General features: G+C 43.3%; 1 protein-coding gene across 1 annotated transcript in view; it reads left to right on the forward strand.

Moving 5' to 3' along the window:
- Nucleotides 1–262: 262 nt before the first annotated feature.
- dok4 (docking protein 4) overlaps nt 263–22,087 on the forward strand; it is a gene marked incomplete at both ends in the record, with an annotated part of 38,764 nt that continues 16,939 nt past the window's right edge. The window contains one exon of the mRNA XM_080730820.1: nt 263–328. Coding sequence (XP_080586946.1) covers nt 263–328 — 66 coding nt within the window. The remainder of the gene's footprint in view (nt 329–22,087) is intronic.

Raw genomic sequence — 22,087 nt, forward strand, 5'->3', positions numbered from 1 at the left:
TGCAGGGGACGGAGTGAGAGAGGAGTCAGAGAGGGAACGGGAGAATCTTTGAGTAAAAGTAAAAAGAAGAAAAAACGGACAGGGGGAGGGTAACAAGGGGGACTGAGCAGCGGTAAGAGGAGAGAGACAGAGGGAGAGAGAGAGAGAGAGAGAGAGAGAGAGAGAGAGAGGGACAGAGAGGGAGAACAAGTGAGCGAGGGACGGACGCAGGGTTCTGGATGGTCTCCTCGGTGTCAGTCAGTAGGTCCCGCCCCTTCCAGAGATGGCCTCCAACTTCAATGACATCGTCAAGCAGGGCTACGTGCGCATGCGCAGCCGCAAGCTGGGGGTGAGTTGAGACGCCGTGTCCGTGTTGCGCCTTGTTAGCGACTGTCCTGACGATTTGTTTTCCACCTGATCGGATGATCGAGAAGCACGTTTTCTTCTGTTTTATTTTAAAATGTAGAGAAAGAGACTGCACAAAAGCAGAAAGCCCGCAACACTCCAAGTTAATTAAAGTATTTTAGGTGCACGGCTCAATAGTAACATGAGGCAAAGAAGAAGTCGCCAGCACACAAGGAAATGCTTTTCACATGGTTTATTTACCTCTCTGGACAGAGAACAACGGACGCGTTTCGACCTGTGTGGTCTTCCTCAGCGTTGTGTAAAATGTAAAATGTATTTTTCGTGGTGTAGTGTGCAAAAATAGCCGATCTACAAGATTGTAAATCAGCTATTTTTGCTATTATAAAAATAATTATAATAATGTTCGTATTAAATCGTTTTTTTTTGTAAAATGGATTAGCGATAGTTTTTTATAATCAACTAAATCAATTTGTTTGATTTTGTTGCACCTCATGTGTGTGTTGTAGGTCCATCCTTGCCGTGTACGAACTCAGATCCCTTTTGCTTGACCGATCGCAGTTTTCCCCAAATGTTTCGGCCATCAGTTTATTGCTCTGGCTTCAGCAGCAGTATGTAAATGATGTGGGAAAATGCTAATTTGGCTTAGTTTGACTCACTGAATCAAGTGACGCTTGCATGGGAATTCAACTCCTCTGGATGAGTCATACTATGGAAATGAACACACAAATCAATCTGAGTCAGCTTCAGTTTGCCAGCTCGCTTCAAATAACTGTCACCTCTGCAAACCGTCATTCCCCCCCAAACACAATTATGGGATGTATTTTATAAAAGGACGGATAAAATTCTCATTTCGTTATGAACACACTCCATATTTCCAATGGCACAAAAAATCCAATTCTCTTGCTAACTCCAGTTTCAGGTTAGTTACAAGGCTATGGAAGGTGTAGAAAATGTCATTCAAAGAAATAATGTTGATTTTCTTCGGCCTTGGTGGCCATTTCTCTTCCATTGAGGGGGTTCATTTGCGTGTGTGTGTGTGTGTGTGTGTGTGTGTGTGTGTGTGTGTGTGTGTGTGTGTGTGTGTGTGTGTGTGTGTGTGTGTGCGTGTGCGTGCGTTTGTGCGTTTGTGAGTGTGTGCGTACTGGGAGGTCAAAGAGGTCATTGAGACAGACACAGCTCAGACTCTTGTGAGAATGTGAGATGCAGTTTGTTTTCGGGAGGGTGCGTGTGCACATGCTTTTATCAGTGTTAATTTTGACAGAACATTTCATTACGTTTTAGTCATATTTTAGTCATCTGAAAGGTTTTAGGTTTAGACTAGTTCTAGTCGACTAAATATCTACAAGCTCAGCCCATTGTGAGCTTGTAGATCCAACAAGCTCACAATGGGTCCAACCAAACATAAAAGGACTTGTCTTGTCTTGGAAAAGGGGCCTTTCTGTGTGGAGTTTGCATGTTCTCCCCATTATCCTAGGATAGGTACCCTCACCAAAAAAACCTGCAGTAATCCTGGTCTCTATACTGCCTCCTCCTGGCCAGCCGGGGCGCCTGATGGAGGGGAAAGGAACTGGTTTGGAATAACATGTTCCTTCCATGCGCTACGTCCAACCGGGGAAACTCCCCCCTGTCAGGTGAAAAGAAGCAACGTGGACCAGAGCCCTGCAACGGGTGGGGTACCCGTGGGTACCCGACGGGTACCCGTGTTTGACGGGCGGGTACGGGCGGAATATATTCAACTATAAATTTGCGGGTACGGGGACGGGCGGTGCGCGACTAAACACGGGCGGGTGACATTTTACTGTGAAAATCAGACAACTGTTTCTGCCTAAAACAACGTCACAAGAGCGCACACATGCAGTGAGCAGCAGGACGACAGAACCACGGCATGCATACGTCAAGTCACACACATGGAGCAGCGGCAGCCGGCTGCCTGGAGCGCACACACTCACAGTGAGGAGGACACCGTCACACAACTGAATAAAGTGGCCGCGAGTGATCTGCTTGCCTCGCGTGCGATGTAGTTGAAAGGTGCATGATTGTATAATATCCACGTGATTCCACGACTATTAGGAGTTCCTTTATTGTCGTCACATCATGGGTCCGGTTTGGTTTAGATTACCTCGGGCTGTTTATCATGAGAGAACACAAGACAGACAGACAGCGAGTGGCGTTCCCTTCAGCTGTAACCTCGCCCACCAGGCTTTCAGAGAGCTGTAAAAAGCTGGATATGTGCTTCGCCGTATGACGGTGCGTGTCGAGCATAGCAGACATGCAAGCTCACAAAGCTGCAAGTTCCAACATGTTGTGAGCTTGTAGCTCTGATATTTTCAATGCGCGACACCGTCGGATGACAAATACAACTGCACAAAGCAGCGGAGGCAGAACGCATCAGCAGCAACAAGCTGTCGCGACAGTGTCAGATCATGATACAATTTTAAATTAGTATGATTGGTTTTAAAGGTTGTTCTACTTTATCCAAATAATAATAGACCTATTAATAATAGGCTTAATAACAGCATTTTCCGACGGCGTGCAGTAGGATTCGCTGGGGGATCAACTATGGAGTGAAAATGGAGTGCGATGCCATTGAAAGAACGCACGCACGGCTGTAGGCTATTTACTTTAATGCATGTAATCACGGGTAGCGGGGCGGGCGACGGGTCCATTTTTTGACGGGCGGGGCGGGTCTGGTTTTGATTTTTTAATAATGACGGGTAACGGGCGGTCCACGGATCTGATTAATGACGGGACAGGCGGGCGCGGGTTGTCAAAATTGGACCCGTGCAGGGCTCTGACGTGGACTCCTCATGCATAGAAGGAAGCATGAGGTCAGTCCGTTGCTCTCCCCAGGTTGGCAGAGGGAGTAGAGTGCCCAGGATTACATTAGATAATTGCCCCCGGGTGAAAAATGGGATACAAAATCGTGGGATAAAAATGTATATATATAAAAAAAAGACTTTTAGTTCTGCTGGATCTCTTGACCACTTAACATTTGGGTCTATTTTTCTGTTTTAGTCATATTAGCTTAGTTTTTATTTTGTTTTCATTTAGTTTTTATTTAGTATTCATCAGGGAAAAAAGGTAGTCGATGCACATTTTTTGTTTTAGTCAACTAAATGTAACACTGGCTTGTATACCGGTACTTCCTTGACTGCCTTTGCCCACTGGCACTACAGGTTTTTTGTCACCCCCACTTTCAGGTATTATGGAAAATGTCTGTAAAGCAAGTTATTACGCATTGGCGGTAATGCCTCAAGGCTATGTCGTTGTTATTCACGTCTAACATGTTCAATCTCTTGATCCGTTCATAAACAACCATTATCATATTAGTTAAATGCCTCACTCGTGCTTTTCCTGCCCATCCACAAACTGATGTGTATTTGGACCTGAATGAGCTTTTGCTTTGTGGGTGACAGGGGAGTCCATGGTGCTTTGATGGTAATTATTTTATTTTATTTTTGATTAGTAGATTTATCTATTAATTAGGCTAATAGATAAGAATAGACTTAATGGTCCGGCCGGCCAGGAATCGAACCAGGGGGACTCACTGTCAGACACTCAGCTATCTGGTCTCTCTGCTGGCACACTTTCAATATTATATTTGTATGTGCTGTACATTAGGCTAGGTCGATCGTTTCTATTTTCCTAGCGTAATTCTTGGCCACTCAAAGTTGCTGATATACTGTCTGATCGTCAGGGTGTGGCAGGTGTAGGAAGGGGTGGGTGGTGGTGTGATATACAGTACAGTAAAGATTTACAATGCATGTGTTCGAGGAATTACGGTTATGTTCAGAGTGGAAGGATTGCCTGAATTTAAGATGGACTTGGACTTGGACATGGACAGAGATTTATTTGAGGCTTGGAGAGTCTACCTGTTATTGAGAGAGTTTAATAAAAGACTATTTTTGGAGTAAAGAGTAAAGATCACAGTAGCTTGTCACTGAAACCAGTGCCAGCATGGACAACTTAGTTGTTGTGTCAAAGAAAATGTAACCTCTTGTATTTGGGAATAGTATGGGTTTTACCAATATGCCAAAGGTGGAACATTAACGATTGATTTAATAACAATAGTGAAGCAACAGCTCGACACAGACTTTTAAAGTCTGTTTCAGTGCTTGGTGCAACAATGTCATAGCATCTTGCTCCATTTAACATTATCATGTTATCTTTAATATCTCAATCCAAATGATATCCATATTCCATAAGGTGAACTACCCATATCGAGTACAGAGCAAAGTTTGGTTTCGGTGAGGACGCACACAGGCATAATGGAGAACAGAGATACAAACTGGTTTGTAAATACCCGATGAACGGGGCACCATGGGCAGCATGCTTAACCAGAAACATCTCTGAGTGCACAGTACATTACAGTTTTCTGAGCAGTGCTCCTGGAAGGAGCTAAGCTCCAACATCTGGCTTTGTCTGGGCTCTGGCACAAAGCACTCAAAGTTTGTTGTACGCCCCAAAGAAATGTCCCGGCTCTGAAGCATGGCCTGCATCCGGACCTCCATCTTGGCACAAAACGCTCAAAGTCCCAGGGTCACTTTGGCCAAGCTAAGCGGGACGCTTAATTAAATTTAACTCCTAAATAGAGCCACTCACTTCACACTAGGTGTGATTTTAAGTTGAAATCACCTTAATATCAGAGTAGGAAAAAGAACTGCCAGTGTCTCTGCACCACACATTTCCTAAGCGAAGTCCCATGTTTGAACATCAAAGGAGAGAACAGGGAAAGTAATTTCCTTCATTTGCAGTCTCTCTCCAAACTATGGCTGAGATCCTCCCTTAGTTCCTCCATAAGCCTTGGGGGAGCGCTGCTTATCTAACAGTGCTATGGAAAGCTGGAGCTGGAGCCTCACTATATGCTGGGGGGGTAGCAGCCCCTTTGATATAAAAGGGGTGGGACGTCGGAGTTGGTGCAGATTATTTCCCAGTTAAGGTCTTCTGAGGGCAGAGTTTCTCAGCCCGTCGCTCTCCTTACATGTCCTCTCCAAGTGCAGCCTTTTGGTTGCAGCAGCGAAAGATGTCTGTCCGAGACGTCTGGGCTGATTCTTTTGAGCGTCGTCTCTCGGATAGTGACAGCCTGGCCTAGGATGCCTTTTAGCTCCAATCAATCAATCTCTCTGTCTCTGTCTTTCCCACTTTCTCTCTCTGACTCTCTTGTCTTTCTCACCCAGCCTTCCACCTCTCTCTATTGATTCCCGTCACTTATCTTTCTGTGTTTTTGTGGTCTACGGGAACTCGCCTTTCTCTTAGGCTCCTGTTTTATCTCTCTCTAATGTGCTGCCTCCCACGGCTCTCTCCCTCTGGAGTATTTTACTTGTGTATATCACGGCACCATATCGCCTTTATGTCTGCCTCATTATCTCAATGTCTCTCTCCTTCATAAATCCTTTCTCATCTGTGTCTGACTTTGTCTTTAGAGTGTAGTTTATAGTAAAAAGAAATCTATATAGAATGGATAATCCTAAAAAAAAAGACGACAGATTTGAGGTTAAGCCATGATTAAGATTCCACCATTCGAGTTAATGTTTTAAGAAACCCCAAAATGTGTGATATAGAATGCCAGTACTAACTGACACATTTATCCTCAAGAGGGTTGGCCATGCAACCGATCTGAAATGTGCATTGAAAAGCTGTGTTCCAAGGGATCCAACGTAGTTATTATTTAGTCGCAAGCTTTAAAGATAAAAAATAAAAACACTCAGATACACAGATAGCCAATCTAATAGCTCGGCTCATTGGGATATGAGAGAGAGAGAGCATGAAGAATGAGACGGGGAAATTGGATAAAAGGAGAGAGAAACAGAAACCATCGGGCTATAAGTCTAGTCTCTCTGTACTGTATCTTCGTGGGAGAGAGAACTCGCACAGGCTGAGACGGAAGAGAGCTCTGTTATTCTCCTCTCTCAAATCGTGACCTTAGAATCGAAAGTTGAATTTAATTAATATATACAATGTCAATGTTGTGTAAGAGGAATCTTACACAATCTTAAATATATAAATGCTCCTACATTGACACAATAGAAGAATTTATAGATTTCACGCTGTGATCGATCGGTAATATCGGGATTGGCAGATATTGATTCCACACTGTGATCGATCGGTAATATCGCTATCGGCAGATATTGATTCCAGCTGATCGGTGATCGGTATCGGTCCCAAAAAACCTGATCGGAGCATCTCTACATAAAATAAATTAAAAACGCTTTTGGGCACCCAGGCAACAAGATATATAGATAGATAGATATATACCTTTATTATCCCAAGGGGGAAACTCAGTTGCCCAGTGGTAACACAGCAGTATACATTTATTTACAAAGTTACAGAGAAGTAAGAAAAAGGTAGGAAGAAACAAGAAACAAGGTGGCTCTACCAATTGAACAATTAAACAAGAATAAATACACTTTGCACCCTGTTCTGTTCCTCATCCGCTGAACTTAAATGCACCTAACGTAGAGGCACGTGGGGTTGCACGTAGAGGCAACCCCAAAAGCCCCAAAAGCCGATTCTCAGCTGCGCTCGTCTCACACTCAGATGCACCCCTCCCTGCCTGTGTGAGGAAGCAAGCAGGGGAGAGGAGACACGTGAGCTTGCAGATCTGCTATGTCTGCTGCTTCTGCTCCAGCATCATTACTCTTTGTATGATTACTTTGATGGCAAAGTGATGTGATGGAGAAATCCCATCCAAGCCTATAAATACCTACTTGTGAATCGCTCTTACCTCGAGTAGCTACTGCCCTCTGTCTCTGTCTGGCCGGTCATTTGGAGTGGAGAATTAATCCATTTTGAGGTGAGAATGGAGAATGCAGAGTAGGCTAGGCTTAATCATAAATTGTCTGATAATGTAAACCTAGATGCGTCTTTTCTGGCATGACGTAATTAATTATTTGAACAAGATTCCAATAGTTTATAAACATTTTTAAAAGGCTTTCATATACTCTTAATATTATTATTTTTCTATTTTTTTTTATTTTTTTCAAATTAGGTTTGCCCTAATAGATCGAAATGTGCTCAGTTTTGAATTGAATGCCAATTTCGCCTACGGCACCAAATTGCTTAGGGCCCCCTCTGGCTACACATACCCGCTCCCAGACAGATACTGGATTGAATCATCATCCTGATGTGTTACAACAATTAGAAAAAACACTCTTGCGGCCAGTTCTACTGTATCTTACTGGTTCATTGGTATCAATACCCCTCTGGGTAATGAAGTATTGTTGTATTTATGAGATTTATATTGATCAGGTTCTGGAGGCTGAAAAGGTGTTGCCAAGCCTTTATCAGCTTGTAGATCTGCTATTTTTGGCCCATGTTCCTTCCAGAATAGGGATGCGAGGGGGGGGGACGAGTCAGGGATGTGTGGAGTGTTGTCCCGAATGTTTTAGCGAAGGTTCTGCCAGCTTCCTTGTGTTAGCTGATCTGAGTGAGCGGGAGGGGTTGTATGGTTGGATCAGGCTTTGAAGGTATAGAGGTGCCATAACTTTGCTATAGCTTTGTAGGCCAACATCAGTGTTTTACTCTGTGCGGGCAGTAACTGGGAGCCTATGGAGGGAGCGTAGAAGGGGGAGACGTGAAGGTTTTGGCTGGGTGAAGACCAAGCGGGCTGCGGCATTTTGGATCATTTGGAGAGGCTGAAGTGCACATGACGGGTGACCAGTAAGTAAGGGATAACATCTCGCTCAGCGGCGATTATCGAGTGATAGGAGCCCGACAGGACAGGTTGATATGCCACCAACGCGATAGCGGAGGTAGCATATCAACCTGAAGGATAACTGGCCCCCTGGTTGGAGCTCAAGTTGGAATTTATGTTGTTTTTTTTGGTTGTGTATTTTGTCATTGTGTATGTGATATGGACCTTGAGTCTGTAATAGAGATTGAATTGAGTAGGTGTGAGGGCCGCATGGTGGTCTGAAGGCCACTGTATGACTAAAGGCGAGGAAGATATTGGTGTAGCTCCATAACATTATTTTTACATTTAGAAGCCAATTTCAGTTTTGACCTTTAGCTAAAGAAATAGATATTAAATCCACAGTGAACACATTAGGGGTGCAACATTTCACAAAATTAAGTTTTAACTTTGAACAATACAGTACCCAACCTCTAGGGTAGTGGGCTCTGCGGACCCCTAGGGGTCCTTGAGGGGGTTCCAGGGGAATGTGGATGTGGAGTGGTATTGTATTGTTCGGTACAGGGTCATTCGGTTAGGTACAGGGTCTTTCAGTTCGGTATTCGATATTCGGTTTAATACGTTGCACCCCTAATATATATATATATATATGTGTGTGTGTGTGTGTGTGTGTGTGTGTGTGTGTGTGTGTGTGTGTGTGTGTGTGTGTGTGTGTGTGGCAGTTATGCATGAAAGACCATAATGGAATAATGCGTGTCAGTTGAATCTTTCGTCTTTGTGGCTTAGAGTTAAAACACCGCAGAGGGCCTTGGTGGGATTCCTGGCAGCAGTGCCTCCATCTTGACTGGGTGCTGCCATGGACTGCAGTTGGCAGTGTTCCCAGATGGGAAGCCAAACAGGGATTATGTCCTGGTTGCTGCACTAGCAACCCCTGCTGGTTGGTCGAGGCGCCTGTTCGGTGGGGGGAGGGGCCACGTGTATTTACAATCTCCTGGTGCAACTCCTCGCTGGCAGGTGATAAGAAGCGGCTGGTGACTCCACGTGTATCGGAGGAGGCATGGCACGCTGTTGTCTGCACCCTCCCCAGGCCAACAGTTGGGGTTGGCAGTGACAGTGATAGTGGAACTGGCAGGTACTAAATTGGGAAGAAAATGGTGACAAATCTAAACACCGAATGTTTCGATAGCTGCTGAAAAGAAGGTCTGAAACCCCACTATAACACCACCTGCAGAGAGATTGGGACTATAGACGATGAAGTAAAAACAGCAACATGTGAAATGACGGCCCATTCTCACCCCCTCTGCTTCACCCTCACGACTCGCTTTCTGCTTCACCCGTGCGACACTTTGGAACGCTTACAGCGTCTACGGTCAGACGAGAACGGAGAGTCTAAGTACGCATGCGCCGACATGTGTTTACTGGAATATTTTCCAGTCACGGGGAATCGAACCCGGGTGTCAGTTTTAGCTGTCATCATGCTCTACCGACTAAGCTAAGGAGACGGCTGGGAAATTCCTTTTTTTTTGTGCTTTCATAATTAATTCACAACTTCGACGCGGATTCGGACGCGGAAGCAGTCCCCTGGTCAAAATGTACTATTCTGTCCATAACGGCACATAATTCGGTAACGCCGCTGAGTCGGCTCATGCGCCGTTCGCACCGTTCGCCGCAGCGACTACCGCTCCCTAATAAAGTGCTACAGAGTAAACGCCTTGGCATAAAAACAACTAAAAAAATCTAATATCACACAGAGGCGGTGCCTGAGGGTAAAATCTAAGACGGCAAGCTTAGTTACAAAGCCAGGTTATTTTAGTCCTAGTTTTAAAAGCAATTGACAGCCTGTGGTGCTCTTAGGTGGTCAGGTAGAGTGTCACACAGACGAGGAGCGACTTCAAAGATTCCCATGCGGGCATTTTTAAGACCATTAGCTGCATCACAATACAGACAGTAAACAAAAGTGATTGGATTCATAATATGCCTGTGGTCACAGCTTTGGACAGGCACAGCAGACAGACACTCAGACACACAGACACACAGAGATAGCCAATGCATCCTGTGTCTGTATAGTGTGAACAACACCACCGCACCATTCAGCCCCGGGCAGTGCTATACGCAGGGGCGTCACACCAAATTCTGGGCCCTGGGTAGTACAAGGATTCACTGCGGGCCCCCCATGAATGTTAACTATTGAAAAATAGCAGATATACAAGCTCACAGCGCGGCACCGAGTGCCGCGCTGTGAGCTTGTAGATCTGCTATTTTTTTTAAATCGTGAAAATGTGTGCAAGAAACCCATGTCAAGGACCCCCAAGATGATATGTATTTGGCCACGGACCCCGATCTCAAAATATTTAGTTCCAGGGACCCCCAGAAGCAAAATTTGAGTTAGAAATGTTCGCTTAAAAATACATATATTCAAAGATTTTCACACATTTCAAAAATAGCAGATCTACAAGCTCGCATCGCGGCACTCTGTGCCGCGCTGTGAGCTTGTATATCTGCTATTTTTCAATAGATAGTTATTAGGGCCCCTCCACCTTGGGCCCCAGTAACTCAGTCCCACTTTCCTACCCCTTGTGACGCCCCTGGCTATACGCGATGAATCCAAAGCGCTGATGAGGCCTCCAGGGCATCATTTCGGTACAAGGCCTCCGAGACCTGCAGGTCGCCCGGGCTCTGTGCTCCCTGATCCCTCCTGATCCTCCACCCCCCCCTCCACTGGCATCACCGCCCCACCCACGCAGGTCTCTAACCCTGCCTCTGTGTGCACTGCCTGCAGGCAGGTCGCCCCCACCGTTCCTCCACCTACGCTCTGCGACTCCCCAACGCACGTCACCACCGCGCCAAACCCCCTCCTCCTGCCTTCCTCTGACCTTTTTATTCCGTGATGCGGGCTCGCCGTGTGACGCATGCAGGCTCGCTGTGATGCAAACACGCGTGCACGTGCGCACACGTGCGCGCACACACATGTCGGTGGTATTACTGTATTTGTGAGAGCATAAACAACATTTTTAGGAGAGCAACATGATTAATGCAGTTTTTGCCATTTATTTTTAACCCTAACACTTTGGTTAAGGGTTGTTCATACCAAGAAAGAACTATGACTGTGTAACTAATTATGAAAATTGTTGTGTCAAAAATTGTTCTAGCTCAAGTACTATATCGTTGTTGTCGGTTGGATACCTTGTATGTCCAAAACCTTTCGTTTTACAGAAAACAAAAAAAAAAGTAAAAAAAAAAAAGAAATATATATATATATATATATATATATATATATATATATATATATATATATTAGGGCTGGGATGCGATTAAAAATGTTAATCTAATTAATTACAGGCTCTGTGATTAATTAATCGCAATTAATCGCATTTTAATCGCACATCAATATTTGACCTGAGAAGCATTTTCTTTTCAAGTAAAACACATTTTGTTGTACGAGGGAATCAACGAGTGAGTTTTTTAAATCTAAATTTCGCATCCACTGGGCCAAGCAAAGCGCTCTGATCGGCTACTTCTCCCTTTGAGTTTGTTGTCTCTTCTTGGTTGGTGCATCGATATGATCGGTATGCCCGAAACTGAAGGTTAAGGTGATTAAAATGCGTTAATTTTTTTAATCGCGTTAATTTTCTGTAATTAATTAATCGCAATTAATCAGTTAAAGTCCCAGCCTTGCTTGATTAGGCAGGGCTTCACTTTATGAAAAAGTGTGCACATTTGTAACTTGGAGATACAAGGTTTCTGCCTGACAGTGACGATATATTATACACTTGTGGTGACATTATGCCCTCATAAGTATAAGTAATAACACGCACACGCACACGCACCCGCGCACGCGCACACGCACACACACACACACACACACACACACACACACACACACACACACACACACACACACACACACACACACATGCACACATACAGTACACGCATCATGTAACAGTCCTCTCGCCCTGGGTGTCTTACTGGCCTGAGCGCTTTCACTGCCTTCTGCACCTACGGTAAGCTGTGCAGCACAGTTTCCATCCTCCATTATTCTCCACACAACGCGGTGAACGGCTGCAGGTTCTTCTGTATAGCCCAGAGATAACAGTCATTCCTCCTCCTCTCTCCCACAATCTATCTGGCTTCTGTCTGTCTGACAACCTTTAACCCGGCCAGGTCAGTCCGGGTATCTCAAGATATGCCCTGTGTGTGTGAGTGTGTGTCTGTATTGGAAATCAATACATCACCTGTTTGCTTCCTAACACAACATGCCGGAGACATGCCCCCCACACTCAAATGTAAAAGAATAAAAAAATAACTTGCCCAGATTTCTTCTTTGGAAAGTTTCATATGAATTCCATTAAGGCTGCTGTGAACAGAGCTCATTATGCACAGAGTTTTACTTGAAAACTGAAATTGAACAACCTTCTGAGGACACCTTGGCTTGGTGCTTGTATGCGATTTCCAACCCAGGCCCAGGCTCTCGCCATTCTAAAGGTCAGGAGCGTTTATTTTGTGTAATTAATTCACAATTTTCTGCAATTAATTTAGACTGCTGTTTGTGTTATGAGTACATGCACTGCACACAGAGCGTGATTATAACGAGGCGATTCATTTTGGCAATTTGGCAATTGGTTCTCTAGTTATGGGCCATTGAATACGGCGTCTCAAATCAAATTTCCCAAAAATGTAAAATAAATACGAAATGTGCCAAAGAAAACCAGTCATGTCTTATTTCAAACATAAACACCAATTTGAACTTTTTTTTTTTTTTTTTTCAGAATCTTGCCGATGTGTATTTTGTATGTAAAGATGTATTTATTGTAGTACATCCATCAATTTTCTTTTTTTACACAATTCAAGAAAAAGTAAAATAAAAAATAAAAAAACTCTCCCCCCAAACCTAAAAGTAAGCTTTTTGTCCAGCCAGACCGTATTTTCCGGACTATAAGGCGCACTTAAAAGCCTTTAATTTTCTCAAAAAACTACAGTACGCCTTATAGTCCAGTGCGCCTTATATATGGATCATTCATTGACATTGACATTCCCTTTAGCACAGCTCCATCTGTTGGATGCATAACGCAACGGTAGCGTCTATGATGTGCGCCTTATAGTACGGTGCGCCTTATAGTCCGGAAAATACGGTATTCATAATACAACTGTTCAAAACACTTAACATCAGAGGCGTAGACGCTGGCAACAAACTGCAGGCTGTGAGCCCAATGTTTTGTCTGAGTTTAAAGCCAGCATAAGATAATAAAAAGCAACCTGCACAGAGCATAAAAATGCTTTGAGATTTGAGCTCCCGTGAGGCAGCAGTAATAGTGCTATGACCTAAAACCCCACTGGACACTAAGAGCTCAGTGAAGTATTATTCTGCAAGAAACCATTTAGTTGTGAATTAAACAGAGATTCCATAATTAGCTTCTGCTGACAGCTTTGCCGCCCCCCTTCCGTTTCTCACGTTTACATTTTGTTGCACTTAATTGCCATGACAATAAAAGGAATTGAATTGAATTATATCAACCCTTTTGTAGTTATAGTGCAAACCCTCTGCCACAAGGGCACATTTCTTCATAGGGTTTGTTCGAGTCAACATGTTAATGTACATGTGGGCCATGAAAGGATAAGGTAAACATTTATTGGTCCATTGGCAGGGAATTCAGATGTAGAACACAGCCATAAGAATGAAATACAGGAGGAGCGCAGACAGTTAAGAGTAATCAAATCAAATCATGAGCTTAGATTCTGATGATCATCTAACACAGGGGTGGGCAACTTTGATGATGGCGAGGGCCACTATATTTCCACCTTCACCCCAGAGGGCCACATTGCATATTGCTACTTCCTACTTTGTCATTCTAGTATCTTATACAAAAGAAGCAAAAATAGCAGATCTACTAGCTCAAAATGCATCGCACTGCGATGCATTTTGAGCTTGTAGATCGGCTATTTTTGCTTCTTTTGAATTGGAATCCTGAATATTTTTTTGTTATTTTTTAATTGGAATCCTGAAATCTAACATTTTGATTTAATTTCCAACGCATTTAGTTATATACTTATGTTAACTTTATGAACTTAAATACAAATACATTTGACATACAAAATAAATACATTTTAATACTACTATACCAGTCATTAAGCTACTAAGATAGTAGCAGGTCATGTTTGGTATTGTAACGGCTGATGTTTGGTATTGTAACGGCTGAAATCAATAATATATCAGTATTCCGGTATTAACCTGTGGGCCGCATTAAGTAAAGGTGGGGGCCGCATGTGGCCCCCGGGCCGCCAGTTGCCCATGTATGATCTAACATAATGCCATTGAGCAATTTCTCATAGTGAAGTGCTTTTCTGATTGTGCAGGGTGATTATACAAGGCACGGGTGCTCAAGCAACAGTATCGACCATAATCCAGCTCCCTTCTCAATAAACAGATATCATCATAGTCTCAATTTGCAGCTACCTCTATTGCAGATGAAATTACATCTGAGATTGTGTTCTTCATCTTCATAGATGATAGATGATACACGAATGATCACTTGAAGTCATTATATCAATGGCCATTACCACTGACCTTGCCTCCTAGATCGGGGATCCCAAAGTCAATGCCCAGAAAAGTACCCTCCATCATTACAGTAGAGGCGGTATCTCTGAGGAACGCCGGCAGTTACTCTGGAGGCTTTGATAATGCAAACCTATCCTAAGTGCTGCCTGGGAAGCGAGCAGTACGCCAGAGGCTATAGTGGGTAATGCTCAGCTATTGATGTGCCCTCGAACAAGACACTTACTTACAGTACTCTCCAAGCCGTGGAGCTGTTTCGTGCCAAACGGTAGACTGTGAGCCTGATGTGTGCTCATCAGATCTTTCCTGGATAAATAGTTGCTTGAGAAATGCCCCACACTAGCATTCGCTCTTACACAGTAAAACATTCACGTTAGTTTAACTATAAGAGTCTACACATCCAACGGATCCATGTGGTTACATTTGTGCACTCTTGGAGATACTAACACTTTTACCGTGTTACATTGCTCCAAGTAGTTTTGTTGAATGACCTTCACACAGTGCATTTCCTGACTACATTGGCTTTTGGCAAGATGTAAACCAGGGTTCCCCAATACTACTGTCTGTTAGAGTTGGGTGTCGAAAAGATGACACGTAGTAACAGCGAAACGCTCCCGCAAAACGTAACGCTCAGAGCAGCCTATTACACTATATCCCCCGTACAAATCAATAAGATACACAAGGTACTACAACGGGCGGGTTACCTAAGATTGTTAGAACCTTTTAATCTGTCATAGTAATATGTAATGCAATTTAACCAAAAACCTAAACTAACATACCAGCCCCTTCCCTCGCTGTAATTCCTAATAATATATCATTGCTTAAAGTCGAAGGGAGAAGCAAATACTTAAAGGGCAAGACAATTGTCACACGCAAGATTTGCTTCTGAGGGAGCTTGCTTGTACATACTGTATACCATCTGTGTAACTTAAGCTCATACACACACACACACACACACACACACACACACACACACACACACACACACACACACGCGCACACACACACACACACACACACACACACACACACACACACACACACACACACACACACACACACACACACACACACACACAAACACGCACACACTGTGGCATCTTCCCCGTTGCCCCTGTTCTCCTCTGTCCATGTCAGACGGGTGAGGAAAAACGTGCACTCAGCAGGATTGCGGTTGCCGTGGCAATGGTGTGTGTGGCCGATGGTGTGTGTGTGGTTTCGGTGGCGGCGAGGGGGTGGTGACATACTGCTCCCCTGGGGAACAACAGTCAGCCAGGAGTGAATTACCTGACCTGTGGTTTTCCAACTCTCTCTCTCTCTCTCTCTCTCTCTCTCTCTCTCTCTCTCTCTCTCTCTCTCTCTCTCTCTCTCTCTCTCTCTCTCTGTCTGTCTCTCACGCCCTGCCTTTCAGATAAACACACACACTTAATCGGGGACATGCAGAGAATGTTAAAGAGGCAGGGGCTGACATTTCTAAAAGGGCCTTTTGGTGAAAACATTGAAAATAGCAAACCTCACAGCGTAAAAATAGCAAAAGCTCACAAGGGGTCGCAGCTCTTTTTTGTACTTATTCATGGTCTGGAGAGAGGGCACTTTTTACAGACGGGCAAAAGGGCAGGGGCTCCAGCCCCCTTTGATGTCTATTATGTGTGCACGTGCCTGCACTTAATTATCCCCTCTTTTTGTTAGTCTCACTTTGTCTTTACCACCTGACACTCCTTCTCCACGTCTCTTCTCCTCCTCCCTTTTCTCTTTCTACCGTTCTCTTTTTCTACCCTTTCTTTCGGCTGCTCACTCATCCATCCATCCATCCAGGCTCTGCTGACAATCCAGACAAGTCTTTCTCATTCCCCCCCCCCCCCCCCACCACCACGCTAACCCTTCTCTTTTAAAGCCTCCTGGGTTTCATTCTTGTTCTCTCTCCCTCCATTCCCCCTCCTGTTTCACTCTCCTTCTCTTCTCGTATGTCCATCATGCCTCATGCTTGCGTCTCTAGCTCGTTATCACTCCCTGTTGCCTGATTCTTTCAATCGCCCATCTCTCGTTTTCTCTTCTATTTCTTTCCTCTCTTCTTTCTGTCTACATGCACAGCGTGCCGAGTTGTGGGTAACGCAATTACTGTAACGGAGTTACTGTAATCAGTAGGGCTGTCACAATTATTACATAATCGTCTAATCGTGATTTTTTGAAATAATCGTGATTATTTTTCATAATCGTCATAATCATTTCCATGTTGAAAAATTTTCAGATATTAAAAAAAAAAAAATCAAAAATAGTGGAAATAGCAGATCTACAAGCTCACAACGCGTCGCATCGCGACGCGTTGTGAGCTTGTAGATCGGCTATTTCCACTATCAATGTTCTTTTTTAAGTAGTAAGTTGTCAAATATGTCAGTAATTTCTTTGTATATTTAGGTTATGTGTCATATCTACCATGTGCAACTTCAAAGCCAAACAGAAATGTAATTGTCAACGACAAAAACACAATTAAATCGCTAATCGCCAATTATTTGAGTGACAATTAATCGTCATGTAAAATGTCATATCATGACAGCCCTAGTAATCAGATAACATTTTTCCGCACTACGGCTTCACAATATATCGTTATCATATCGTTATCGAGGTATGACCATGCACAATATCAGTATCGCAAAAGGCAACCATATCGCAATGTATCGTCCAGGGCAATATATCGTCCGTATCGTTGCCCATATCACCCATAACGCCTATATCGTATATATCGCTTTTGCCTTTGATTCATTTCGACTATCAAAATAACAAGTGTGGGAACCTAATAGCACTTAAAATCAAGAGTGACATTGATTTATCATTATGCTGTTTTTTGAATAATGCTTAGTTTTCGCTGTCGCAACACTTAAAACATTGAATATGAAATGGTAATATTGTATATCGTATCGATATCGGAATATTTGGCATAAATATCAAGATATGAGATTTGGTCCATATTGTGCTGCCCTAAACGGCACTACTCCTCCTAAAAAGTAACGAGTAATGTAACGGCACCACTCCTCCTAAATTGAGTTATCACATTACAGTTACTGGTCAAACTGCTAATATATCAGCATACGGAAGGTTATGTTATCGCTATAAGTGGCAAATTACGTGACAATGCATATCAGGCGAGTTTATGGAGTAACGCAAAAGCAATGTAAGTTGTGTAACTAATTACTTTCTCCAGAGAGTAATCAGGTTAAGTAAGGCATTGCTTTTTAAAGTAATGTGTAATGTGTAATGTATTACTTTTTTGAGTAATGGACCCCAACTCTGACAGCGTGCAAATGAACAGGAGACCCCCCCCCCCCCCCCCTCTCTCTCTCTCTCTCTCTCTCTCTCTCTCTCTCTCTCTCTCTCTCTCTCAACATTTGACAAAGTTAATGGGCTCTCTAATTGCAAGTCAATATTCTCCAGCTGCTAAGCATAATGCTTTTGTGTGTGTGTGTGTGTGTGTGTGTGTGTGTGTGTGTGTGCGTGTGTGCGTGCGTGCGTGCGTGCGTGCGTGCGTGCGTGCGTGCGTGCGTGTGCAATACTAAGACAATTCCTAATATATCCAGTTCCTTCAGCCGGTAATTTGATTTACAGTGCAATATGTTCCTCTCCCATGGCCCTGTTGTGTAGTACTGTTGATAATTCAGCAGTGTTGAAGGACTTTACAATCGCTTTCTTGTCTGCATTTGTTTGTATATGATATGAGTGTGTGTGATGTGCGAGAGTGAAGTCAAGAGGCCATTCCAACGTGTAACCGGAGGGGAAAAAAGCTAATGAAACAGAGTTTCGGATGCTAACTTTCAAAGATTGCGGAAATCAATTGCGTGAAAGAATAATGTGAAATTGTCAAAGGGTACTGTACTGTCTGTACAGTATATTTGATCAAAAATGTAGGCTATGTTAAAGCAAAGCGAAATTATTTCAAGCTTGCTGATTACATGTTGTCCCAAAACGAAGAGTCAAAACTAAACCTTTTCGAAGCTACTTTTTCTGTCACTGTACCAGTACAGTTGGATTTGGGGTAGTGATACATGTATGTGGGGTTGTTTTCCTTTTAGGTTTTACTTGCATTTACACTACATGCTGATACAGGGTGACGTTTCTGAACAATGTGCAGGTAAAATTCAACAAAGAACTAACTTGAGAGTGAAAGTGGATACAACTGAATTTATAGAAAGAGAGAAATTGAATATCTCTCTCTCCCTCTCTCTCTATTTCTCTCTCTCTCTCTCTCTCTCTCTCTCTCTCTCTCTCTCTCTGTGTGTGTGTGTGTGGCTTCTTTGTTCTTTCTTTCTTTCTTTCTTTCTTCCCATCATGCTGCCATGTTCACCTTCCTCCGCCCTTCTCTCCATCTCTCTCTTTCTGTCTCTGTCTGTCTCCTGTTCTCTCTACAACAACCAACGCCTGACCATGGTTCACATCTGCATCGCAACAGGGCTCTGACAGATCCCCCATCCTGAAAATTAGATTTTGAGCTTTTACAGCAGGCTTCCTTTTGCTCAAACTTTGAGGAGTTCTGGGTGAAGGCAAAAGGTACAAAGTGTGAATATGCAGGGGTGTTGCACCCAATTCTGGGCCCTGGGTACAAGGATTCACTCACATTTTGTGCTTTAACTATTGAAAAATAGCAGATACTATACAAGCTCACAGCACGGCACCGAGTGCCGCGCTGCAAGCTTGTAGATCTGCTATTTTTGAAAAATCCTGAAAAGTCTTTGAATATTTCAAATCCTTCTAAGGTTTTTTGAAAAAACTATGTTTCTATGTCAGTGGTGCTCAAACCTTTTCACATCAAGGACCCCTAAAATGATATGTATTTGGCCGCGGACACCCATCTCAAAATATTTAGTTCCAGGGACCCCCCAGAAGCAAAATTTGAGTTACAAATGTTCGCTTAAAAATATGCAGATATTCAATGATTTACAAATATTTTCACGACTTTTCAAAAATAGCAGATCTACAAGCTCGCAGCTTACATCTGCTATTTTTCAATAGCTAATGTATGAAATAATTAAGGCCCCTCCACCTTGAACCCAGGTAACTCACTGGTAACTAAAGTGGATTAATGTATGTTTATAATATTATAATTTATATCTGCATCTGCAAGTAACTAAGGTTTTCAAATAAATGTAGTGGAGTAAAAGTACAATATTTGGATCTGAGATGTAATGGAGTAGAAGTAAAAGCATTGGAAATTGGAAATACTCAAGTAAAGTTCAAATACCTCAAAATTGTACTTAAAGGGGGCGTGACACGGCCAAAACAGCTAATTATGGCTATCAAATTAGCCAATTTTTTTAATGATGTCATGTACCCCCATGTTAAATTACCCAATCAAATTAATTTATTGTAGTTACTGTACTGAAAGTAGTACTTTCTGTACAGTAACGGCAATACATTAATTTGATTGGGCTAATATGGGGGAGGGGCGGAGACTCGCGGAGTCGAGTATCCATATCATTATCTTTTGAAACTGCCCCAAAAAAAGCTGTCCGAGGCGTGTTTCCGACTTTCTAAACCAACTTTAAAACTATCAGTTCTAGGGGTAAAAATTATACACCATTCACCATTAGACCGGTAAAAAATTACATGTCTTCTCCAAAAAAGGTGTCAGAGATTCGTTACGAGGGTCAACACGCTTCTCCCCGTCTAAAAGGGACGGTTTTGTCGGCCATACCCTGCTGTGTCTTCCGCTAAACCTGACTGGAGGACCTGGCCGGGACGCGAGTTTCTAAATTCTAGGCGCACTGGGGGAAAACCGCGCCCGCACTCATTTTTGAAGCTTGTGATTGGCTGAACTGGAGGTAGGGAGGCGAGTTTCTAAACTCTAGGCGCACTGGGGGAAACACCGGAGCAAGCTTAGAACGAGCGTCCAGCTATCTCCTCCTCCTCGGCAGCTTTGAGCCCTTTTAGCAGACATATGTCCTGCTGTTTCAGAGGACTGAGGTCCGTGGCTCATACACTCTGTGTGTGTAGCCTGTGTGTGTGTGTACACACACAATAGCTCTCGCAAATAGCGGTGCGGTGCAGCGCTAGCCACGCTACACGCTAACAACAAGGTTGTGCGCGGCACCGCACGACGGACGAAGTATGCATTGCGCGGCACCGCACGACGGACGAAGTATACATTCACTACTAACTGATACGGCCCCGCCTCCTTCTCAGACTGTTTGAAGAAACACCACGTGACCTACTGTATCATAATGTTAATTTTCGGCCGGTGTCGCCACTCCTTTAAGTACATTACTTAAACGGGGCCTGTCACCTAAAGGGTTACTGTCACTTTAAGAATCATCTTAAAAAACAAGTTAATATATTTATGATGTCATTGTGGGGATGCACATTTATAAGCCAATCAAATTAATTGTCTGTATAGCCTGACTGTATGAGTACTTAATGTACTGGTCAGCTGTTGTTGGGCAGATTACACTGAGACAGTTTCAGACTGTTTCAGGATCCACACGGGAGAGAGACCACATGACCTACTGTATCATACTATTATAATTTCGGGGCTGACTATAATTTAGACCACTGCCTCGCACTCCTTCCTCTCCCGTTCCTCTCGCCTCTTCTCCTGTTGTTTACAAGAGCTTAGTTCAGTCTCGAGGGGACGGTGGAAGAACAAGGTGAACAGACCCAAGCTTCATCGAACATGTCTAGAATATCAATACTTCTCCGCCTCTACATCGTTTTAAACAGGAAGTCTAAACACAATAAGTGCTGGATCCAACCCTCTCTAAAGCTTTATTGATGCAGGGATGGCTGGCACAGTGGCACAGTGCACAGCCTTGCTTTCCAGCAACACCTTGCTACCCTCACCCTCATACCCTCTCACACACTCATACCTGCCACCTACTCTGGACAACCTCCAAGCAGCTCCACTGTCGTTGGAGATGATGTATCCTGCTTAAGGGCACACTGATCATTGTCAGTCAGGCCTGGAATTTCATCATTTTAGGGGCAAGGCCAGTTGGCCTTTACTGTTGTCAAACTTTTGAGGGCACAAAGGCCAAGTGCCAGGGCAGGAAGGCCATCAATTAAAACAATGATTTTAAGTCCACGCCAGTCATAATTAATTTAGCTTAAACATTAAGGAAGATTACATTTTTAATTAGGCTAATGTAATACCTTTCAATTAAATAAATATCAAAAAGCTGTTTATGTTTTTCCATGTGCAGCGGTGTAAAGTAAGTACATTTAAGTATTGTACTTAATTTGTTATTGTAATTTTGAATAACCTTTAGTTACTAGTTACTTTTTATATAAATTATAATATTATTATATACATGAACCACTAGCCCTATTTAGGCTGTTTTTCAAAAGCTGTAGGATCAAAACGAATTTATTTTATTACATACATTTTACTTAAACATGTTGACGACAGTCCTTATTAATCATAAAAACAAATTCAGTATCACACATTGCTTTTTTCTTAGTTTCCTAGGCCAATTACCAAAAAGCAGACCATTTTACCTTACTTCACCCTATTGTTTTACACGTAACAGCGTAGCCTACTTTGCGCTTCATTGCAGAGCTGCCTGCTGCTGTACAGT

The sequence above is a fragment of the Nannobrachium achirus genome (genome assembly GCF_963921795.1).
Source record: "Nannobrachium achirus genome assembly, chromosome: 7".
Lineage (NCBI taxonomy): Eukaryota > Metazoa > Chordata > Actinopteri > Myctophiformes > Myctophidae > Nannobrachium > Nannobrachium achirus.